General features: G+C 35.7%; 1 protein-coding gene across 5 annotated transcripts in view; it reads right to left on the reverse strand.

Moving 5' to 3' along the window:
• Positions 1-5,859: 5,859 nt before the first annotated feature.
• MIOS (meiosis regulator for oocyte development) overlaps positions 5,860-23,198 on the reverse strand; it is a 36,412-nt gene continuing 19,073 nt past the window's right edge. For all 5 annotated transcript variants that reach the window (XM_060196183.1, XM_007533157.3, XM_060196184.1 and 2 more), the window contains exons 7-12: positions 20,812-20,877; positions 17,885-18,043; positions 16,118-16,270; positions 13,066-13,270; positions 10,495-10,624; positions 5,860-8,229 (exon numbers count right to left, since the gene is read on the reverse strand). In XM_060196183.1, coding sequence (XP_060052166.1) covers positions 8,139-8,229; positions 10,495-10,624; positions 13,066-13,270; positions 16,118-16,270; positions 17,885-18,043; positions 20,812-20,877 — 804 coding nt within the window. In that variant the 3' untranslated portion in view covers positions 5,860-8,138. The remainder of the gene's footprint in view (positions 8,230-10,494; positions 10,625-13,065; positions 13,271-16,117; positions 16,271-17,884; positions 18,044-20,811; positions 20,878-23,198) is intronic.

The raw sequence follows: 23,198 nt of genomic DNA on the forward strand, positions 1-23,198 counted from the left end.
CAATATCATTCTTAGGCATTTATCCAAAGGACAAACATTAACTTGAAGCAACATATGCACCTCTATGTTCATAACTGCATTATTCACAGTAGCCAAAGAATGGGAGCAGCCCAAATGTCCTCTGATGGGAGTACTGGCTAAAGAAATTATGGAATATATGTTTCATGAAATACCAGTCTTCAATAAAAAAAGACATTATTGAGTCCTTTGGAACAAAATAGATCAAGCTGGAGGTGATTGTGCTTAGTGAAATAATTAAAGAGATGAAAGATGGCTACCAGATGGTTTCACTCATATGTGTAATCTAGAGAACTGATACACATGGATTTGCTAAACAGGTATTTCCTCTAGTAAATGAGAGCTAGGATTTGGGGAAGTAGAGCATAAAATATGGGAATAATGGAGCCAAGGGTTAAGAACCACTTACTTTTACTTGAAACGCTTTGCATAGTTTGATTTTTACTATGAGCTTGGTCCTTTATTTAATATATATACATACATATATATATATATATATATATATATATATATATATATATATATACATTAAAATTATTTGGAGTCAGAAAGATAGCTCACATTTTTCTATGTGCATCAACTTGACTCATGTTGAGTCCCTTCAGCTCTGGGGAAGTTTAAAGAGCTGTAATGTTTCTCTTCTTCCCTCTCTCTGTTCCCTTCTCTTTGTAGTTGGAACAGAGAAGCCCTAGCAAGGATTTTAAAATCATTTAAGGACCAGCTCTGAAAAAACAATGCACACACACTTCCATTTGGTGATCACTATAATAAAGGTTTGGGGCCAGATAGTGGCACACCTGGTTGAGTGAACATGTTACAAGAACCCAGGTCCAAAGTCTGCAGGGGGAAAGCTTTGTCAGTGGTGAAGCAGTGTTGCTGGTATCTGTCTCTATCGCTATCACCCCCATCCTTCTCAATTTCTGACTGTCTCTATCCAATAAATAAATAATTTTTTAAAAATTTATGTTTCAAAGATAGATAAATCCCTATGAAAATTAAAGGATGCAGAGGCAGAAAGCAAAAAAAATTAATAAGGACAATGTATATAAGAGTGCTATTCTGGAAGATAAAAGTAGTTTAAAGTTTCTAAGCACCAGTTGGAAAATGGCTGGGCTTATCATTTTACCAAATTTACAATTTGTTACTTTTTGCCTGTAGATTCTTACATTGTCTGCCATCATCCTCACCTCTGTTTGATGAAATATAAGACAAGTTTCATTTCACTGTGTATTTATATCAATCTGCCCTCCAAATTCCCTTCTTCCTGCATTAATTTTGACCTTTCAAAAATTCAAACTCTACCCTTTTACTTTTTCTCTAAAGGCAATAATTTGATAACTTCATTGCATGTAAGGTGAACAGTTTGATGAAGTTATTTTTTTAACACGATGATTAATACAGAGAATGAGAGGTTTAGAATGCTTAGGGGTTTGTACTTTCAAAAGGAACAACTCCAACCATAAAACCATATGGTTTTATGATACTGATTAGCAAAAGCAAACACTTGCCACATGTGACAGAATGATTCAAGAGGGGTTATTTTGCTCTTTTTAAATGTCATAACTTAATTATTTTATGTAAATGCTAATCGATTATCTCAGCACAACTATCTAGTGACAGAAATCAATTTTAGTGATGATGCTGATGGCTGCAATGTGCTTAACTGACATTTCTACCTCTTAGCATAAAAAGGGTGGAAGTGATAGGCAGCTTGCTAATCAATCAATTTCCCTGCAGATAAACGTGTTTAATTGTTGACAGGGGTGTTGTAGGTAAATGCTGCCAAGTGAGAAACGCATATTGTAATATCTTGTATGCAATGGCCTTGAAGTTATTTTAGAGCATCCTTGAAGAGTAAAGTTACAGTAAATATGCTTACCAATTTCACTCTACAAAAATTCATATTCACTCTGCTCAGATGTCACACTTGAAAAAACACACATTGCTCAAAGGCTAGCATATTTGAAAAGTTGCTTGCAAATATGCAGGATTTCACATATTGAAGTGGTACATGTTAAGAGGATGAAGCAGAAGTGAAAAGAGAGGAAATGAGTGATTTGGGGGTTGATTTTTTTTTTACCATAGGGTATATATTGTTATTAATAATAATATTCATTTAAAATTTTTCAGATCCCTAGAGGGAACATATACATTCCACAATTCATATAACATGTACTGATAATAAATAACAATTTATTTGTTCAGTTAAATAGGTGAGTAATTTTTCCAAAAGAGTAAATGCTACAAATGACAAGAGAATCTGCCCAACTTGGTAACTTCCAAATTATGTCTGGTCCTTTCCATGGAAAATAATGTTCCCTGCCAGGAGTATCATTCTCTTGTGAAAACTAGCAGTATCTGAGTATTCACTGAGAGATTCGTACTCATTTTTTTCCAAAAGGAATTTAACATATTAAACATTAAAAAAGAAAAAAATATTTCTTCCAAATTTATGAAGTTGTTGAATATTTTTGCAGTGTGAATTATATATCCAACTATTTTGGGAACATCATGCTCCATAAATATATGACAGAATTGTACAAATATTAAACATATGTACTTAATGCATAATCCATAGCTCCAAATTGATGAAAAAATATTTTTGTATTAACTAATTATATGTAGCACAGGGACTTTGCACTATTCATTTTTCACCATGGAACATTATCATCATGAACTCATTACCATTTGCAGTTAAAAAGGGGTTCTTCGGAGGAGTTGGGCGGTAGCACAGCGGGTTAAGTGCAGGTGTCCCAAAACGCAAGGACTGGCCTAAGGATCCCGGTTCGAGCCCCCCCCCCCCGCCCCCGCTCCCGCTCCCCACCTGCAGGGGAGTCACTTCACTAGCAGTGAAGCAGGTCTGCAGGTGTTTGTCTTTCTCTTCCCCTCTCTGTATCCCCTCCTCTCTCCATTTCTTTCTGTCCTATCCAATGACATTAGTAACAACAACAACAATAATAACTACAACAATAAAACAACAAGGGCAACAAAAAGGGAATATTTAAAAATATATAAAGGGGTTCTTCATTCTATCATGGTAATTTCTTAAAGATTTTTTTAACTTTATTTATCTAGTTTGATAGGACATAGAGAAATTGAGAGGGAAGGGGGGTAGAGAGAGAGGGAGGGAGGGCGGGAGAGAGAGAGAGGGAGAGTGAGAGAGATGCAAACCTGCTTTACCACTTTCGCTTTCCCCCTGCAGGTGGGGACAGGGCATTTGTGCATGCTAGTGTGTGCACTTAACCAGGTGGGCCACTGCCCAGCACCCATCATTCTATCATTCTATCATGTATGACTGTGAGAACTTAACTGTTGTCAACAAAATATGTAACTGCAGTATAATATATATTAGAAACAGCATAATTCTGGCATTGTTTTTTTAAAGGTCAAGGCTTAATTTTTTTTTAATTTTATTTATTTATTCCCTTTTGTTGCCCTTTTTATTGTTGTAGTTATTATTGTTGTTGTCATCGTTGGATAGGACAGACAAATGGAGAGAGGAGGGGAAGACAGAGAGGAGGAGAGAAAGATAGACACCTGCAGACCTGCTTCACCGCCTGTGAGGCGACTCCCCTGCAGGTGGGGAGCCGGGGTTCGAACCGGGATCCTTCTGCCGGTCCTTGTGCTTTGCGCCACCTGCGCTTAACCCGCTGCGCTACAGCCCGACTCCCAAGGCTTTATTTTTAAATGCTCACTTGTTTATGCACTCCTTGCACTAGCACTTAACCTGGTGCACTACCACCCACTCCTCCCTCCCCAAAGTACTACTTTTAATGTAAAACAAGGTAACCATCAAAATTTCTAGGCCTGAGGGAAAACAGATGTAATGGATGAAGGATTTTAGATAGAAGAGCTGTTGTCAAACGAACCCCATCTCTGGGAAGGCTCCAAATATTCAGTACAAGGATGCTGATTAGCACATCTCTCCCTCCTCTCATTCTTGCATCTGAACGGATGTTGGCCAAGTACAACTAATTACTACCCACTCACTTCAATTATGGCAACAAATCCCACAGCGTACTTCTATTTCTCCTAAAACCCTTAAATGAACACCATGAGTATTAGAATGGCAGAAAAGGAAACATTACAAAGATAATACTAGTATTCCTCTTAGGATGATCAGTATTTAAGAGTTGAATTTTGTTATCTAAATTTCAAATTTTCAAGAGTAAGTCAGAATTGCCAAATTTTTAAAGATTTATCCTTCAGTTCACTTCTCCACTGTATAAAACTCCATTAAGGAAGTCTGTTCATATAGGTAGAGTGATGTATTGGCACTTTTGTCTATAAAAAAGTTAGTTAAAAATAAGCTGCAGGAGGGGAGTCGCTTCACAGGTGGTCAAGAAGGTTTGCAAGTGTCTTTCTCTCCCCTCTGTCTTCCCCTCCCTTCTCCATTTCTCTCTGTCCTATCCAACAACAATGACAGCAATAATAACAACAATGATAAACAACAAGGGCAAGGGAGTCAGGTGGTAGTGTAGCGGGTTAAGTGCACATGGCACAAAGTGCAAGACCACGTTAAGGATCCCGGTTCAAGCCACCGGCTCCATACCTGCAGGGGAGTTGCTTCACAGGTGGTGAAACAGGTCTGCAGGTGTCTGTCTCTCCCCCTCCTCTCTCCATTTCTCTCTGTCCTATCCAACAACAATGGCATCAATAACAACCAGGGCAACAAAAGGGAATAAATAAATAAACATATAAAAAAAAAGCTGCAAAGCAGGGAAGACAATGACAACACAAAAACTTTAATGCCTGAGGCTCCAAAGTCTCAGACTCGGTTCTTTACAACTACCTACCATAAGCCAGAACTGAGCAGTGCTCTGGTAAAAGTAAATAAAATAAAAATCAAAGTCTGTACTTTAAATTTTTTTAAAAGAATTCATTTACTTATTCATGAGAAAGATAGGAGAGAAAGAACCAGCCATCACTCTGGTACATGTGCTGCCGGGGATCAAACTGAGGACTTCATGCTTGAGTCTAGTGCCTTAGCCACAGAGCCACCTCCCGGACCACATATACTTTAAATTTTTGTAGTCAAAGTAAATGGTATTTAAATGTAGGAATGCGGTTAAGCAGACCTAATCTGTCTTTTTTAAAATTCATTTCATTTAAAAAATTTTTGTTTATTTATTTATTTTTTTTAACCACAGCACTGTTCAGCTCTGGCTGAACCTGGGACTCTGAAGCCTCAGGCATGAGACTCTCTTTGCATAACCATTGCAATATCTACACCCTACTTATTCTAATTATAATACTACACATAAGATTGACAATGGAAAGCTTGTCTGAAGTGCAACATTTTAAAAAATAATCAAGGCCAGGGAGATAGTTCAGTGGTTTAAGTAGAGGACTTTCATGACTGAGATCTCAGAGGCTTCAGGGTTAGGCTCCGACACCAAGAACAAAGTAGTGCTGTGTTCTGTCTGTCTCTCTGTGGTAGGAAATTAGCTCAGCTGGTAGTGTACCAGATTTACATGCATGAGATCCCAAGGGTCCCAGGTTCAAACTCTAGCACACTACAAGCCAGAGTGAAACAGTGAGTGCTCTGGTCTCTATCACTTGCTCTCTCTTCACTCATTTAAAAATTATTTTAAAATGAATAATAACCATCCTGAAATGCCTATTAAACTGAGAGACAGTTTACAAAATGTTATTTCTCTTTGGTGGCAAATGGGGTGTAATATGGAACCATATCCTGTAAACCATATCATATAAACCACTATTAAATCACTAAGAAAAATTAAATTTAACAAGTGTTACTTCTAAGATCAAGTATTCAACTTATCATCAAGATAAATACTATTATTTATAGTCACACATCATTTTTTTCAGTTAGACAAGTTGACTTCACCTGAGATTTATTAAAAAATAGTATCAATAAAAAACACTTTTATTAAACAGTACTACTGAATATGTTTACGTAAGTTCGTAAGCCCAAATATCAGTGATCTAGTAGTAAACAGGAAATCTTGTTCATGACCCACATACACTAAAAGGCAAACATAATACACATATAGAAATCCAGATTTCACAGAAAATTCTAGGAGGCTGACACATAAGCATAAACAATCCTGAACATGTCCTCTATATGATTATAAAGAATTTATTTACGTAAATTTTACACCTGTTTCCTTCTACTGCATTTCAAAAAAATTTCTTAGATATAACTCTAAATATAGATTCAATAATTTTATTTTACTTTAGATAAAAAAAAATGAAAATGTATATGATAATTTAACATCTCTTAATGCTCACATTTTACATTTACAGCATAGTAAATTTGAAAGGAACATTCAAATCAGTAGTACCAAAGGTAACATTTTAGGAGATTGAAATCAGGAAGCTTTACATTTAAAAAGGTTTTTAAAGTTCCTTTAGCAATTTGTATTAAAAAAATACTATCCCCACTTCTTTCATTAAAAAAAAAGTATTGTCATGTAGGTGAGCTATTTAGAGTAGATAATGTAGTATTTTCCCAGGAAAGAACATTTGAGAAAAGGATTTCAAAGTTAAAAATAAATTTAATATACATTTTTTTTTCAGCATTGAAGTCACAACTCAAACTTCAGTTATATCAGGTAAAAAATATGAACAACAAAACTCTTAAAATTCCTCAGTTTAAAGTATTTCTTTTTCTAAAATCTGAAAAATAAATTTTAGGCTTAATTTTTAATCAATGAATATTAACTTTGACTGTGAAATGAAGCTCACTACTCTTCATGAGTCAAATGCTAGAGAAGTGTACTACCAATCTTTTAAAATTTCTCTTCCAACTATCTATTAATAGATATGAAAAGGTTGGAGGCTAACAAAAATAAAGGCCCTGAATTGTCTTAAGTATACTTGTCCAGAAACTTATATTTGAAGTAAAATTTTCTCCAAAATGATCCTGTCTTCTCCAACATCTCTAAGTCTATCTTGGAAAGAATAAGAGATTTCAACATAAAAGGGAATTTGACTTCAGGATGTAATGAGAGATTATGCTGAATGGTCGGTCACATACACTCTTGCATAGACTGTATTTAGTAAAATATTTCTAGAAAGTGAGCATAAGATGATGGTTTAATAGGGAGAAAATCCCTGACAACAAATCACATTAAAAATAAAATTATATAACCTGCCCCTTAACATGGTGCATTTTTTTTTTTTAAAGTAAAAGATACAGTCTCAATCTTGGCTTTCCTTGGAAGACAATAATGGTTTGTGCCAAAAGACTTCTCACTCTATATGGTAACACATGATGGAAAAGTCTCCTTAAAATATATAAAAATCATACTCTGATAAAATTTATGTTCCAGTGTGTGGTGAAGGCTTTTCAATCCTCAAAGTAAAAATTTTTATTTATTTATTTTCCTTTTTGTTGCCCTTGTTGTTTAACATTGTTATGGTTATTAATGTCGTCGTTGTTGGATAGGACAGAGAGAAATGGAGAGAGGAGGGGAAGACAGAGAGGAGGAGAGAAAGACAGACACCTGCAGACCTGCTTCACCGCTTGTGAAGCGACTCCCCTGCAGGTGGGGAGCCGGGGGCTCAAACTGGGATCCTTACGCAGGTCCTGGCGATTTGCGCCACGTGCGCTTAACCCGCTGCGCCACCGCCCAACTCCCAAGTAAAAATTTATAGTTGAAACTTCATCAAAAGGAATCTAAGCATGGAGAGATTAGCATCTGAATCTTTGAACTGGTTATTTTATTTTAAAAATTATACAGATTTTATTCAAAGATTCCAAATTTTAGCTTGGAAGATATGGGTTTAAGGTTTGTTCTTGGTTATTATAGAAACTCTGATTGTAAAGTGTCCATAAAAAAAAAATCCTAGAAAGGTTTTGAAAAATCAATTTTTTCAACCTACTGAATAAAATTTCATGCCTACACTCTGATGTTCATTTCAACATCAAGTCTCTATGAAGCATATCAAAATCACTCAAACATCAAATTGCTGATTTGATAGAATGATTTATTTTCCTATTACAGGAAAGTCAATAGTGGCTTATTATGAGGTATGTTTTCCTTTGTCTTTTCTTTCCTTCTAGCTCTCTCTCTCTCACTCTCTCTTTGGAGCTATGAAGGACATTTATTAGAAAACTCCACACTTGAAGACTAGGTGACAACATATTATGGCTAGACAGTCTCAGCAGGTACCAGATTCCCTGTTGTATCCAACTGCATACATTTACAAGTGCATGCAGATACAGGACACTCTGCATGGTCCCTGAAAAAAAAAATGGGTCAAGTAACAGTTAAAAATTTAAATTATGTGTATGTATGTACATTTATTTATCTATGTTGTACTTTATCTATATATATGGTTTATCAAAACATCATTTGCAAAAACAAATTATAACTTAATGACAGAAAGTGTTAGATTAGATAGGAAGTTTGACTTGGGGAGAAAGTTACTAATAAAGTAGTTTTATTTTCTAAATATGTAACAAGATATTATTCAGTTATGAAGATTACATGATGTGCTCAGAATTTAAATTAAGAGCCAACATAGTAAGTTGGATGTAAAATTTATAATAATGATAAATACAAGGTCACACCACTCGCAGTTTTCAAAGTGATAATTAAATATGGTCATGAAAGTCTACATTGCATAAAATTCTTATTACATAACCAGCTTGCATGAAAGATAGCTGAAGAAGTTGTTAGGCAGGTATTTTATCAATTTATAATTAAATCATGGTATTACAGGCATTACAGAGATGACCCTTGAACAATACAGTCTTGAACTGTATGAGTTTACTTTTAAAAAACTGAATTACTTATTTTTGAGAGAAAGAGACAGAGAAGACGAGTATCATTCTAGTATATGCACAGCAAAGATTCAAACTCAGGACCTCATGCTTGAGGATTCAACATTTTATCCACTGAACTATCTTGAGTCTACTGTTATTGGGATCTCTCCCCTTTAGTCCCTCATCCCCCATAAAAAGGGCGGGAAGACTATAAAAGGTTTCAAACATCTACAAATTTTGGTAGGGGGCTGGTTTGTGGGACCAATCTGCCATGAACACCAATGGGGACTTGAAGTTAGATCTTAGAGATGCCAAAAGTTTATGAAGATTTTCAACACTTGGAACTCTGTGCTTTTTTAAGGATTAACTGTATATGATAGGCTAGCATTCAACTGTAAAAAAACCGAAGTTTCATCTCCCCAAATAAAGTTAAGTGAGTCTATTCAAACATTAACTCATTTAACAATAACATACACATATTAACGTTTTAGTTTAAGAATGCAAAGGGAGTCAGATGGTAGTGCATCCGGTATAGCACAACTATTATCAGGCAAAAGAATCCAGATCCAAGATCCTCTTTCTATGTGCAGGGTGGAAGTTTTGTGAGCAGTGAAGCAGTGCTGCAGGTGTTTCTCTTTAACTCTGTCTACCTCCTCCTTCCCTCTCAATTTCTTTTCTCTCTTTTTTTTTTCCTCCAGGGTTATTGCTGGGCTCGGTGCCTGCACCATGAATCCACTGTTCCTGGAGGCCATTTTCCTCCTCTTTTTGTTGCCCTTGTTGTTGTAGCCTCGTTGTGGTTATTATTATTGCCATTGATATTGTTCGTTGTTGGGTAGGACAGAGAGAAATGGAGAGAGGAGGGGAAGACAGAGAGGGGGAGAGAAAGATAGATACCTGCAGACCTGCTTCACCACCTGTGAAGTGACTCCCCTGCTGGTGGGGAGCCGGGGGCTCAAACCGGGATCCTTACGCCGGTCCCTGCGCTTTGCGCCACATGTGCTTAACCCACTGCGCCACCGCCCGACCCCCTCCCTCTCAATTTCTTTGTCTCTATCAAAAAGAATAAATAAAGGGAGAAAAACAGCTATCAGCAGCGGTGAGTTTGTCAGGTGGCAAAAAAGAGAAAAAATATGGAGGGGACAGGACCTGAGAGTTTGGGGCTTTAGGTATGAGAGTCCTTTATATAACCATTATGCTACCTCACCTGCCCTCTTGTATAAAGCTGTTTTGTTTGTTTGTTTGCTTGTTTTTAAATAAATAGACACAAAGAAATCACAGAATGGAAATTTCCTTCAATGCAGTGGGGACCAGGCTCAAAACTGAGTCACACACATGACAAAACAACCCACTATCCATGTGAGCTATTTTATCTGCTCAAGCTTGAACTTTGTTTTTTACCAGAGCACTGCTCAACTCTGGTTTATGGTGGTGCAGGAAGACTGCATGGGAGTCTCTTTGTATAACTATTAAGCTATCTATCCCTACGATAAGCTTGAACTTTTTAAAAGATCATCTGGTTCAGTGCAGCCCAGGAGGTGGTGCAGTAAACATTGGATACCTCAATCAGGAGGCCCTGAGTTTAATCCCTAGCGTTGCATAAGCCAGTGATACTCCATCACCTCCTCCTCTCATAAATAATAATCATGAGTTAAAATCGATCAACAAAATATAAGATAAAAGGTCATCTGCTTTTATCTCCTTTAACTCCAAGACTATTAAAGAAGGAATGTGCTGGTTACCTGAACCAACTAAGCATATGTCCCGCATGTCCACCATGCCTGCAGTTGTGACACCATGTAAACCAGTTGTTAAACTGAGCTAGTTTTTTGTCCTTGCTCAAATCAACTTTTTCATCAGATTTGGATCCTCCTATGGGTTAAAGAAAATAACCACCATTAGTTATATAACAATATTTTATTCAAAGTTCCTTGAAAGATGTTTCTAAAATTGTCAAAACATAAATCACATAAAAATAGCAATATTTATGGTATATCTAGTTCAGATTAAAAAACATAATTCGCATATTTAAATCTATTAAATTATAAAGAACCAAGTTTACAAGAGGTGCTTTTTTTCTGAAGGTTTTCAGATAAAAGAAGTGTTTTTTCCTTCTAAAATTCTTAACACTATATTCAGTATCCCTAACACTAGATATAATACAATCCTTGAAGTTACATACAATATCCATATCTAAATCATACATATAATAGCCTTCATTCATCTCAGAAAGTTTAACTGTTTCACAATTCAGAATGTTTAGGAAAAATACTGTGACCTAAACCCACACATGTATAGACACATTATTTACAATAAGAGGGCCAAAACTGCCCAATGGGGAAAAGAAAGTCTCCACACCATGCACCAAAATAACTAAAAATGGATTAAAGATCTGGATATTAGACCTGAAACTATATAACACATAGAAGAATATATTGGTGAAACATTTCAGGACCTTAACATCAAAGACATATTTGAAGATTTCACCCAATGGGCAAGAGAAACAAAATGAAAAATGAACAAATAGGACTGTATCAAATTGAAAAGCTAATAATTAGTAAGGAGAAATAATACTCTAGTCAATATAACTTGCTAAAAGGATGATGGTACAAAAAATCGATTATGTGTGACTAATTTTATACATTTCAGTTCACAAAGAATATTTTATGTTGTATTTTATCTTACTTTCATTACAGTAGATACTCCAAATCATAAAGAAGTAACTTACAATGTATAAAATGAAAATCACTGATTAAAATTTAAAATAAAAATCATGTTAATTTGAAAATATTACTCATTGTGTTAGTAAAAAAAAAAAAAAATCCTCTAAATTGAAAAGTACTTAGCCAACAATACCTGAATATACTTCTTACTGATACTAATGTAACAAAATAGATTATTTACAGAATTATAAAATTCCATAACCTATTAGGTTGTCAGAAAAGTCATGACACATTTTTGCATTGAAAAAGACATGACTTTTGTGACAACCCAATAGGTAGGAACTCCCAGTCCGACAACTCTAAGTCTCACAGATAGAGTATTACAGAGCCATTAATAGAATTAAAACAGGATTTCTGACACTGTACCAATTCACTAATCATTATACTATTATGCTAACTACTCAAATGTATTTTAAAAAATTTCTATTACAGCTCAGGAGGTGGCTCGATCTTGAAGACTGCAAGACTTCCAAGTATGAGGTCCTGAGTTCAAACCATGGCACTACATATGCCAGAGTTTATTCTGGTTTTTCCCCAACCCCCCTTTCTTACTAACAAATAAATTAGTCTTTAACAAAATAATTAAGGGGCGGCAGTAGAGTTCACTTGAACATGCTTTGCCATGTGTCTAACCTAGGTTCAAGTACTGAATGAAGCTAGCTTTGGTGCTGTGGTTTCTTTCATTGTCTCTCTCTGTCTCTATCTGGGAGGAAGAAGTCATTCTAGAATGGTGGGGTTCAAGAGATGACCAAATAATTAGTTAAGTAAGTAAGTAAGTAAATACTTTGCCATATATCATTTTCAAGTGAGAGAAGAGCTGGATTATATGGCAGCTTTATTTACTTATAATTGGCATATTACATCCAATTACCTACATCCTCAAATGCTTCCTATGTTTCTATAAATTTAAAACAATAATCCTATTATTTCTAACCATTAAAATACTTGTTTATTAGGTAAATGACAGATACAGTATCAACAGTATCAAAATCTAGAAGTAAAAACACCTGTATTTATGTACTTCATAGGTTGATTTGAAGATGAAATTAGAAAAAAAATGTGAAATTTCTTTGAGATAATGAAGAGCTCTTTATTCAAAGAAGGAATCTGTGCATAAGTGAAGGCAGACTAACTTTTAAATATAAAATCTAAGGGAATCTAATCTGCTAAGGGAATTCCTCAGCAGAAATAATAAAATGTTGTGATCATAAAATTACTTAATATTTAAGCACTTCTCAGGAACTTTTAAAAATAAAATATTTTATTTTCCTTTTTTTTTCAACCAGAGCAAGAAGCTCTGGCTTACTGAGATAGTAGGGACTGAACCTGGGGCACTTCTGAGATTCAGGCACAAAAGTCTTTTCCACAACCAGCTCTTCTCACAAACTTTAAATTGGTCAGCTGTTGTGAGATGATATAACATGGATATAGATTTTATAAATTACAGAAAACAAAAAGCCTTTATACAAGTAAATCAGCTCTCTTAGAACATCAATCATTCAGTCTAGTACGTCTTTTATTTATAACATTAAACCACCTGGCTATGAACAATTTCACCTCAGGAATGTATACTATAGCATAAAGTCATACCAGGACAGCTAGAAACAGGCGTTCCCATATTAATGAGGCAAAGTGCACATCGAGGAAGGGGTTTTCGGCAGCCAGGGCAACTTGTGACTTTAGATTTTGTTGGTGAGCCACTGACACCATACTGACTAAAACCTCTGCCCTGGTGAGGCACAGTTGAACAGCTGTAAGAGATAGACTTGCCACAGAAATTGCAACTCACAAACACCTATAAAACAAATGAAGGGAGGAATAATTATAATCCATAATGGAAACCACAGCAGAATAAAATTTTGACCTGAAAAAAATTACTCTTAAATGATTTTTAACTTTATTTTACATTATAAAATAATTTTCTATTTGCTAAGTTTTTAATAAGCTCTCATTAAATTTTTTAAATGTTTATTTTCCCTTTTGTTGCCCTTGTTTTATTGCTGTAGTTATTATTGTTGTTGTTATTGATGTCATCGTTGTTAGATAGGACAGAGAGAAATGGAGAGAGGAGGGAAAGACAGAGAGAGGGAGAGAAAGACAGACACCTGCAGACCTGCTTCACCGCCTGTGAAGCGACTCCTCTGCAGGTGGGGAGCCAGGGGCTCAAACCGGGATCCTTAAGCTGGTCCTTACGCTTTGCGCCACATGCGCTTAACCCACTGCGCTACCACTGGACTCCCTCATTTAAGTTTTTTACATGGCAGTTATATTATTTTAGTACTCTCCTGTACTAAATCTTTAATTACATTCTTAATCATTAATATCCACAGAAAAACTTGAAACATTAGATTCCAATGTTTTTAAAAAGCAAGGACGTTAGAGTTCACACTGACATTACAACCACCCAAACATGACTTTTAATCAGTAATAATAGTCTATGAAAAAAAATTTTTTTTGCAAAGTACTCATTTTTAAAAGTTTTTTTAATATTTTTTTTACCTTTATTTGATGGAGACAGCTAGAAAACAAGAGGAAAGGGGGTGACAGGGAGAGAGACACCTGCAACCCTGCTTCACCACATGCAAAGCTTTCCCCCTGCAGGTGGGTACTGGGGGCTCGAACCCAGGTCCTTACACATTGAAACATGTATGCCCATTCACATGTGCCACCACCTGGCCTCCAAAGCACTTAGTTTGTATGAAACAAAGACGCCAAGAGTCCTAAGTGGCAAATAGTTTTAGCTTTTAAAAATATGTATTTTATTTATGTACTTATTTACTAGAAAGAGATGATGAGAAATTTAGAGGGGAGGGAGAGATAAAAAGGGAAAAAGAAAGACACCTGTTGACCTGCTTTACCACTTGTGAAAGCTTCCCCCGAAGGTAGGAACTGGAGGTTTGAACCTGGGTCCTTGTGCATGGCTAACATGTCCACTAAACCAGGTGTGCCACCACCCAGTCTGTTAATTTTAGAATAAAAGCATTACAAACTGTTCATTTTGCTTTTCAATTGAACTTCTAGACTATTTAACACATATTGGGTTGTCAGAAAAGTTATGATGTGTTGGTAACATGTGTAAGCCTGATAGAGCTTAGGGAGAACTACCCCCATCTTTGGATGGAGGTCTGAGAAGATAACCTCTTGGTAAGTCTCTCTCAACCGAGGTGAGCATAAGGGGGGAAACTCAGACTTGGTTCTTTCCTTCTTGACTCTCAGGGCCACAGATACCCCAGTACTTCCCTCCATTAACCACAGGCCACATGGCCGCAGATTCACTTATTCTAAGTCACCTTCTGATCACAGAAGAACACACCTTATCACACACTTCGTCACACACCTCAGACAAGAGAAATTCCAAACTATATGGCCTTTTGATATTCATCTTCTCTCTGTCTCACCCTACAGGTTTAACCCCTATGCTTCTCTCAAATCTTGTGTCATGGAAAATAACTGTCTTGTATCTCATCAATTCCTGTCATACCAGCCCCCTACCTTAGGGGCATGCTGACTGTTAAGAAACCTGTAATTTCTGTCATATTTCAACAATAATTACCTTCATTGATTTTTCTATTTAACTCATGTCCACTTTGCTAATAAACGGACTCTAGGATTCTGGGATTCTAAGGACTCAGATTCTAGATTCACGCTGAGTTCCCTGGTGTCTTTTACTTCGTGTCACCCCTGTCGTGAGCGAGAAAGAACCAGCCCGTTACCTTTCCCCTGGAGACCACCCCGCCGGAGAGGGAGAGAGTTACCCAGAAAATGATTCATTTTTGCATAGAAAAATATGTCACGACTTTTCTGAAAACATAATGTATAGGTGGCAAATACATAGTTGTTTTGTTTTTGTTTTTGTTTTTTTTTTACCAGAGCACTGCTCAGCTCTGGCTTATGGTGGTACGGGGGATTGAACCTGAGACCTGAAAAAGCCTCAGGTATAAGAGTCTGTTTGCATAATCATTGTGCTATCTACCCCCACACTCGTAATGTTACTTTAAAAACGCTTGGGTTATTTTACTATTAAGTTCCTATGTCTCAAATTTCCAAAATAAGAAAACAGCACCATCCAATGCTCACACAGAAGATACAATTGATATTTAACATCTAGATTATGATATAGTGATTTCAAGTAATGTGCTTCATGTGATAACTGATCTTATATCTTTTTGAATACAAGAAAAAATGTTTCATGTATAAGATAAAAACATAAATGCACATGTACTAAAGAAAAAAATCCTGCCTTACTACATATAAGTAGTATAGAAAATCTTCATAAATAGGACTAAAAAAGTCACAGAATGGTTGAGATTCTGAAAGGGCTTGAAGTATACTGGAAAAATTCAGTCATCTCAAGGACTGACTTATGGCTTCTAAGATCATCTACGTCTGTTGTATGCCCTCTCTGACTAAAGTTCAATACAACACGGTGACTGTTGAGACAACAGCAGGGCCAAAAATGAGGAAGACCAACATTAAAGTTCAGTCGGGATAAAGACATCAGCAAAAAGCTAACATAAACTAAAGAATGAGGTAAGAATTTATTAAATTGAATGTCTATCATAGATACCATGGTACAAGCACCTATTATAAGGTTGAAAAGGCATATGTTACAATTTGATTCTCTTCAAAACAGTGTACTTACCTGTGCTAATGGCTTGGAACTAGGATCCAATTTACTCCTGTGAATATCAAATTCAGCCCGTTTGTGCCAAAACCTCCAGGCATCCAATAAATTTCTGTAATTCTCAATCCAGTACTGAACTCTTTCATCTTTAAGAACATCTAAAGGAGAACCCTATAAAGATGACATGAATTTCTTCAGTCATTTGAACATTTCCTGGCTCAGCCAGAGAATTCTAGGTTAACATGTGCATATGAATCTGAGAAGAAACAATATTCCTTTTTGTCAAAAGTTGGCTTTTAATGAGAATACCTAAAACTGATGCAAGCCTCATTATTTTAATCTGATTGCCACTAATAGCGTAACTATATACAGTATATATAATTATACCTCACCAAATATAGTTCTGTCTCTTAAAAGTTTTTTTTAAATAGTTATTTATTCCCTTTTGTTGCCCTTGTTTTATTGTTGTAGTTATTATTATTATCATTGTTGTTGGATAGGACAGAGAGAAATGGAGAGAGGAGGGGAAGACAGAGGGGGAGAGAAAGACACCAGCAGACGTGCTTCACCGCTTGTGAAGCGACTCCCCTGAAGGTGGGGAGCAGGGGGCTCGAACCGGGATCCTTATGCTGGTCCTTGCACTTTGTGCCACATGTGCTTAACCTGCTGTGCTACCGCCTGACTCCCCTTAGAAGTTTTAAAAACTTTTAGAGTGAACAATTCACATTCCTGGTTGAATGCAGAAATAAAAGTGTTCTTGGTGTCAACAATTAAAATCTGAGTTCACAAAATCAATTTAGTATCTAATTTCAATGCTTATCCAAATCCTATAATCAGATTTAAAATATACTGAGCCTGGTTCTTTGTATCAGGCAATGCACAAATTTTTGTATGACTATCTGAAAGTTAAAGTTGTTTATTCTCTCTTTTCCCCAATGAAAACATACATTTAGCATCTCAAAAACAAAATGAAAGGGGGGGGGGGGCAGCTGGGTATTGCACCCTTGTTAGAGTTCATACATTATTACCACTGTATAAAAGGATGGTAACAGAAGAGAGAACACCACAATGGATAAATCAGCTGTAGTGCTACAAGATATGTGAATACTCTAATTTCTCACATTTTCAATAAAGGTAAAGTAAAATGGAACCTTTACCAGGAATCTGTTTTTTTTGCCTCCAGGGTTATTGCTGTGCTCAGTGCCTGTACCATGAATCCATTGCTCGTAGAGGCCATTTCCCTCCCCATTCGTTGCCCTTGTTGTAGCCTTATTGTGGTTGTTATTATTATTATTATGTGCTTAACCCGCTGTGCTACTGCCTGACCCGCCCGGAATCTGTTTTTAACCAAAGGCTGGAAAAGACTGAAAGAAAACATATGAACTGGTTACTCCAAATCATGTCTATTGATAATAAAAGGGGAAAAGGAAAGTTACGAAAGCTGTAGTGTAACTTGCCTATCTTACTTGAAATCGAGACTAGGTCAGATCAGGGAGTGTAATTCTATCAACAAGCGGAGAAACTGAAGAGAGGTTCCTCTGCTCCATCTGACTTTATATAAATGCAAGAGTGAGAGTCCAAAATGGCAAGAAAAAAAAAAAAAAAAAAAAGGAAGCTGCAATGCAGGAAGGCACAAGTCCTCTGTAGATTAAGAGAACAGGGTAAAGCTAAATGCCATCTAAAAATCCTTAACAAGCAAAACAGAATACCAATTCAGTAAGGGGAAAAAAGTACAAGTGTTTAAACATTTTTTTTTTCTTTAAGCAGCTGCCACACTGCACGTACCTGTAACATACAATAACTTGCTGTTTGGACATCTCCAGTTCTGTCAACATAACTCTCCATTAAGTCCACTCCATCTTTAGTAAGGCCAGTAAGCAGTATTCCTTCCAAATTTCCAGCTTCCTTCATTTCATTGGTCAATTTTTCAATGTATCTATTTAACTAGAAAATTCAGAATGATTTTCCTGAAACAATTAGTTCCACTATGTATTTTGTACTTCTAAACATCTATATCTGAAGTAACTGTATTCTTTTTCTATAAGATTTTTAAAAAATATTTATTTATTCCTTTTGTTGCCCTTGTTTTATTGTTGTAGTTATTGATGTCATCATTGTTGGGTAGGACAGAGAGAAATGGAGAGAGGAGGGGAGACAAAGAGGGGAAGAGAAAGACAGACATCTGCAGACCTGCTTCACTGCCTGTGAAGCAACTACCCTGCAGGTGGGAAGCTCGGGTCTCGAATCGGAATCCTTGATCTTATGCCGGTCCTTGCACTTTGCGCCACTTGTGTTTAACCCACTGAGCTACCGCCTGACTCCCCAGTAATTCTATTCTTAACAGAAAGTATTTAAAATAAATCATTGCAAAAATCTAGATATGTGATCAATCAAAAAATATTTTATTTTAGATATTGAGGGTTATCAAAACACCAGTGCTTCCTACAATGTTGTGTAGGCTGGGCTTGAAATTGGGTTGCATACATGGTAAAAATGTACAGTTTAAGAAAGCTATTTTACTGGCCCAAACTATTTTATTTGCCATTTCAATTTACTTAAGATTTTTACGAAATAAAAAACAAAAAGTAAGACAAAAAATTAAATAACTTTTTCAAGTTTTATGATTGATTATTTTTACTTGCTAGATTGAGCCCGTAAATGAGATTTGATACTATACCAAAATGGTTTGAACAATAGTTTTTGATACAATTAAAATATTTTTATTTTACTGTGTTTTGATAATTTTCTATAAGATATTAGAGGGTTTACTATTTAAAATTTAGAGAGAATAATCATTATTCTGCAAAGGGTTTGCTATTTATTACAGTTAAATACAACACACACTTAGAATCTGAGCTGGAAGAGAATTTCCAGATAATGAGAAACAATAATTGTGATCTAAGGTCTTTTCTTCTATTGTAATGATTATACCTTCTGATATAATCTTTCCCACTGTAAGGTCTTCCCTGACTTTATTCAACCTAACATATAGGTAAAGATTTCCTTGGGCACCAGATGGTGGCGCCCTGGTTGGGTGCACATGTTACAATAAGCAAGACCCGGGTTAGAGCCCCTGGTCCACAGCTGCAGGGGGAAAGCTTTACGAGTGGTAAAGCAATGCTGCAGGTGTCTTTCTGTCTCTCCCTCTCTTATTACCCCCTTCCCTCTTGATTTCTGGCTGTCTCTGGCAAACAAAATAAAGATGATTTTAAAAAGATTTCCTTTATTTCTTCTTTTTAAAATTGATTTAATAATGATCAATAAGACCAGAGCACTGCTCAGTTCTGACTAATGGTGGTGGTGGTGGTGGGGAATTGAGCCTGGGACTTTGGAACCTCAGGCATGAGAGTCTTGTTGCATAACCATTATGCTATCTACCTGCAATGAAGATTTCCTTTATTTCTCCAGAACTTTCTCATTATTATAGTACTTAGCACATTATATTACTAGTTATGTATATTTTTCTCTCATTACAAAGTATTTGCATTCAATACTTGCTTACAGAATTTGAAAACAAAAGAATCCTTTTACAGCATACCCTAAAAGATGAACTTAATATCTTTACAATGACCACATCACTCAGCATTCTTAAATAAGTATATTAAGTTATATTGATAAAAATGCTTAGAACAGGCTTCCCCAAGATGTGACACTTTGGCATGTAGATAGATTATTCTGAATGTCTATCAAGGACCTGCAAGTTCACATGAAATATTTGCTATCTTAACTACCTAGAAGAATGTAAACAGTGGTCTTAGAGATATTTCCAGAAAAACAAAAAACAAACAACCTTTCCACCTGAAAAATGTTATCTATTTTGGCATGACAAACACTTAATTTAGAAAGTCTTCTTTTTGCCATGTAAATCAACCTATTCTCCCTTATATGAGTCTCTCTGCCTCTCTCCCAGAAACCACAGGCCCCTATCCCATTCCTTGGCTCAGGAGAATAATAGCTCATTTTCTTTTTAGGAACCCTTAGGTCTACAAATGATCTTCACATTTATAAAACCAAATTCATTTTTTTATCTTGAACTAGCCTGTCTGATATTAATTTGTTTCTTTGACCATCCTGAAAGCAACCTGAAGTATATTCTACAATATTTTGATTTAATAAAGAGATTATAGCTAGTCCTCCCTGAGTAAACAATTTGTTTATTGCCTGCTCAAAGTTATGACCAGCTCTCTGAGGAGTAGGTATTGTATGGCAACTGTGGTCATGAAAAATGGCAGCATAGCAGCTCAGCATCAAGCATCACCTTTGGGATTTAGTCTCGTTCCTGCAATGAGCAGCTGTGCACTAGACTAGCATTTTTCATCTACGTATTTGTACTTTGTATACTATGTAGTACCAATTTCCTCCATTTTTTAAACTTCAATTCTATACAGTATATTACTGATTAAATATTAAGACATATTTAAAGTTATCAGTGATATAAAGGTTACATTAAACTATCTAAAGATGGTTGACAAACCTACTATCAATACATTATGCCTGACACTGTGGTAAGAAGCAGTTTCTCATTTGTGGACAAGTTCATTCGTAAACTGGGTAACAGGAATCAACCTGGTCACTAAATGAGCACTACTTGTATTTTACTTTTTAGAAGCATTTCCATATAAATCTCACACATACAAATTATACATTATAGTTTCTGAATTCAGTAATAGTAAATATTAATCACTTCAATACAGAATTAAATCAGTTCTTACCTGACTATCACTAAGAAATTTACAAGCGAATGCAACTCTGTCACGTACTGCAACTTTGTTTTCATACTGAAGAGAAAGAAACAAGGAGTTACTAGTCAGGTGCCAAGTTTTAATTTTTTGCTAAGTATTTTACATACCTTATAGGTACTATTAATTTCAGTTGGGGTAGGAGGGGAAGACAGAGAGGGCAAGAGAAACATAGACACCTGCAGACCTGCTTCACCATTTGTGAAGTGACCCCCCCTGCAGGTGGGGAGCTGGGGGCTCGAATTGGGATCCTTACGCCAGTCCTTACACTTTGCGCATGTGCGCTTAACTTGCTACTACTGCCTGACTCCCAAGATTTACTTCTTAGGTATTGACAAGCTCAAAAAAACAAACACACACACACACCCAAACAAAACAAAACAAAACACCAAAATACAAGAAAGGGAGTATAGTTTAACAAATTTGAGGTTAAACAAATTAATTTGGGGGAAACTGAGCAAATCTTTGGCTGCTAAGTTAATCAACAAATCTAGGAAATCTATGAACGATCAGTTAATATACCAGTACAAAATTTAGGGAAAAAAAAAATCAATGTTTCTAAAGACAAACAGTAAAAAACTAATTTTTCAGAGGTATTACACATCTTTTTACCAGGTTGCCAGTACTGCAAAAAATTATTTTGAAAAATATTTACTACAAGAGTAGAAAAGCACAATGAGTTTTACAACAAATGAAAAATGGTTTAAACGTGGGGGGAAAAACCCTACTTCCATGAAGTCACTGTATGTAAAGTCATTCCTTAAACATAAGATCACTCCAGTTATTATAAAATATGGCCTGCCCTAAAGAGAAAATATATTTGTTATAAGCTAGATCTAACTATTCAGTGTGCTGTATGTGTTATAATTTTGATTTGGAATGAATTATAAATTTTATGTGTCCAAGTTTATAGCTGAGAAACCTAAAACCCAAGAAAGTTAACATTCAGCTAAGTTAATTGAGTCAAAGAAAAGACTCAGATTTTATCTTATTTCCCAATCCAGTACTTTACACAGGATTACTATAACTTAGCAAATCTCTTAAAAGATTAACAATTCTTTTTTTTAAAAGTAGCTTTACTTATTTTGATAGAAATAGCTATAAACTAAGAGGAAGGGGGAGATAGGGAGAGAGCCAGAAAGACACCTACAGCCCTGCTCCACCTCTTGTGAAGCTTTCCTCCTGCAGGTGGGGGAAAAGATGAACAATTCTAATAACTTACATATAAAGTATAATTAGGTGTACTCTTGTAACAGTAGGAAATATGAACTTTCTACTATAGATGTTGGCCACATACTTAGGCATTAAAAAAAATAAAGGTGTTTATAAGAGGTAACTTAATTTAAAAAATAGAGAAATTTGAGCTGGGGAGCTAGTGCAGTGGATAGGACACCAGATTTGCATGCCTGGAGTCTGGAGGTCCCAGGTTCAATCTCTCATATCCATCATAAGCCATTGTTCAGCACTGCTCTTGTCTCTCATACCTTCATTAAAATAAATCTAAATAAAACACATAAATTTAATATTTAAATAATATGCCTGTTTAATGATTAAATTTGAACAATTCACTTCATCTGATCTTTATCAATTTCTACTACTTCCAAAAAGTACTTTATCTCTTCAAGATACAGTACTCTTGAGTCTTTTGATTAACAAAAGAATAACAATAGTTATGAAAAAACAACCCAGGAAATCATATACTCTTGAATATTAATTTGAAGTGATTAAAAAAATTCAAAAGCTACATATTCAAAGTAATAGGCAACATGTATAAACTAAGGAATCAACAAAGTACACACTAATATTCATTACAATTTCCACTTAGCTAAATACAATTAAAAATGTATTATCTTTATTTATTGGATAGAGACTGCCAGAAATCAAGAGAGGAGAGAGACAGAGAGACACCTGTAACACTGCTTCACCACTTGCAAAACTTTCCCTCTCAAGGTGGGTCCAGATCACTGGGATTTAAATCTGGGTCTTTGTGCATTGTAACGTGCACTCAATCAAGGTGCACCCCTACATTTTTTTTAAAGTATTTTATTTATTTTATTTTTTGAGAGAGATGCAGAGAGAGAAAGACACAGAGAGAATCACCAGAGCACTGCTCAGCTCTGGTTTATGGTGGTGCGGGGAATTGAACCTGGGACTTTGGAACCTCAGGCATGAGAGTCTCTTTGCATAACCACTATGCTATCTACCCCGCCCCCTAAAATTTTTTTTTAAGTAACTGGCATTTAAATAAATTATTCAATGAGTGTCTAGTTTATAAAAAGCACTTTAATAACAAACATGGAAATAGTTTTGTGTCAGAAATATCTTAGTACTATAAAGAAGTTTAGCAATGTAAAGAAGGA

Source organism: Erinaceus europaeus, chromosome 8 (assembly GCF_950295315.1).
Source record: "Erinaceus europaeus chromosome 8, mEriEur2.1, whole genome shotgun sequence".
NCBI classification, from domain to species: domain Eukaryota; kingdom Metazoa; phylum Chordata; class Mammalia; order Eulipotyphla; family Erinaceidae; genus Erinaceus; species Erinaceus europaeus.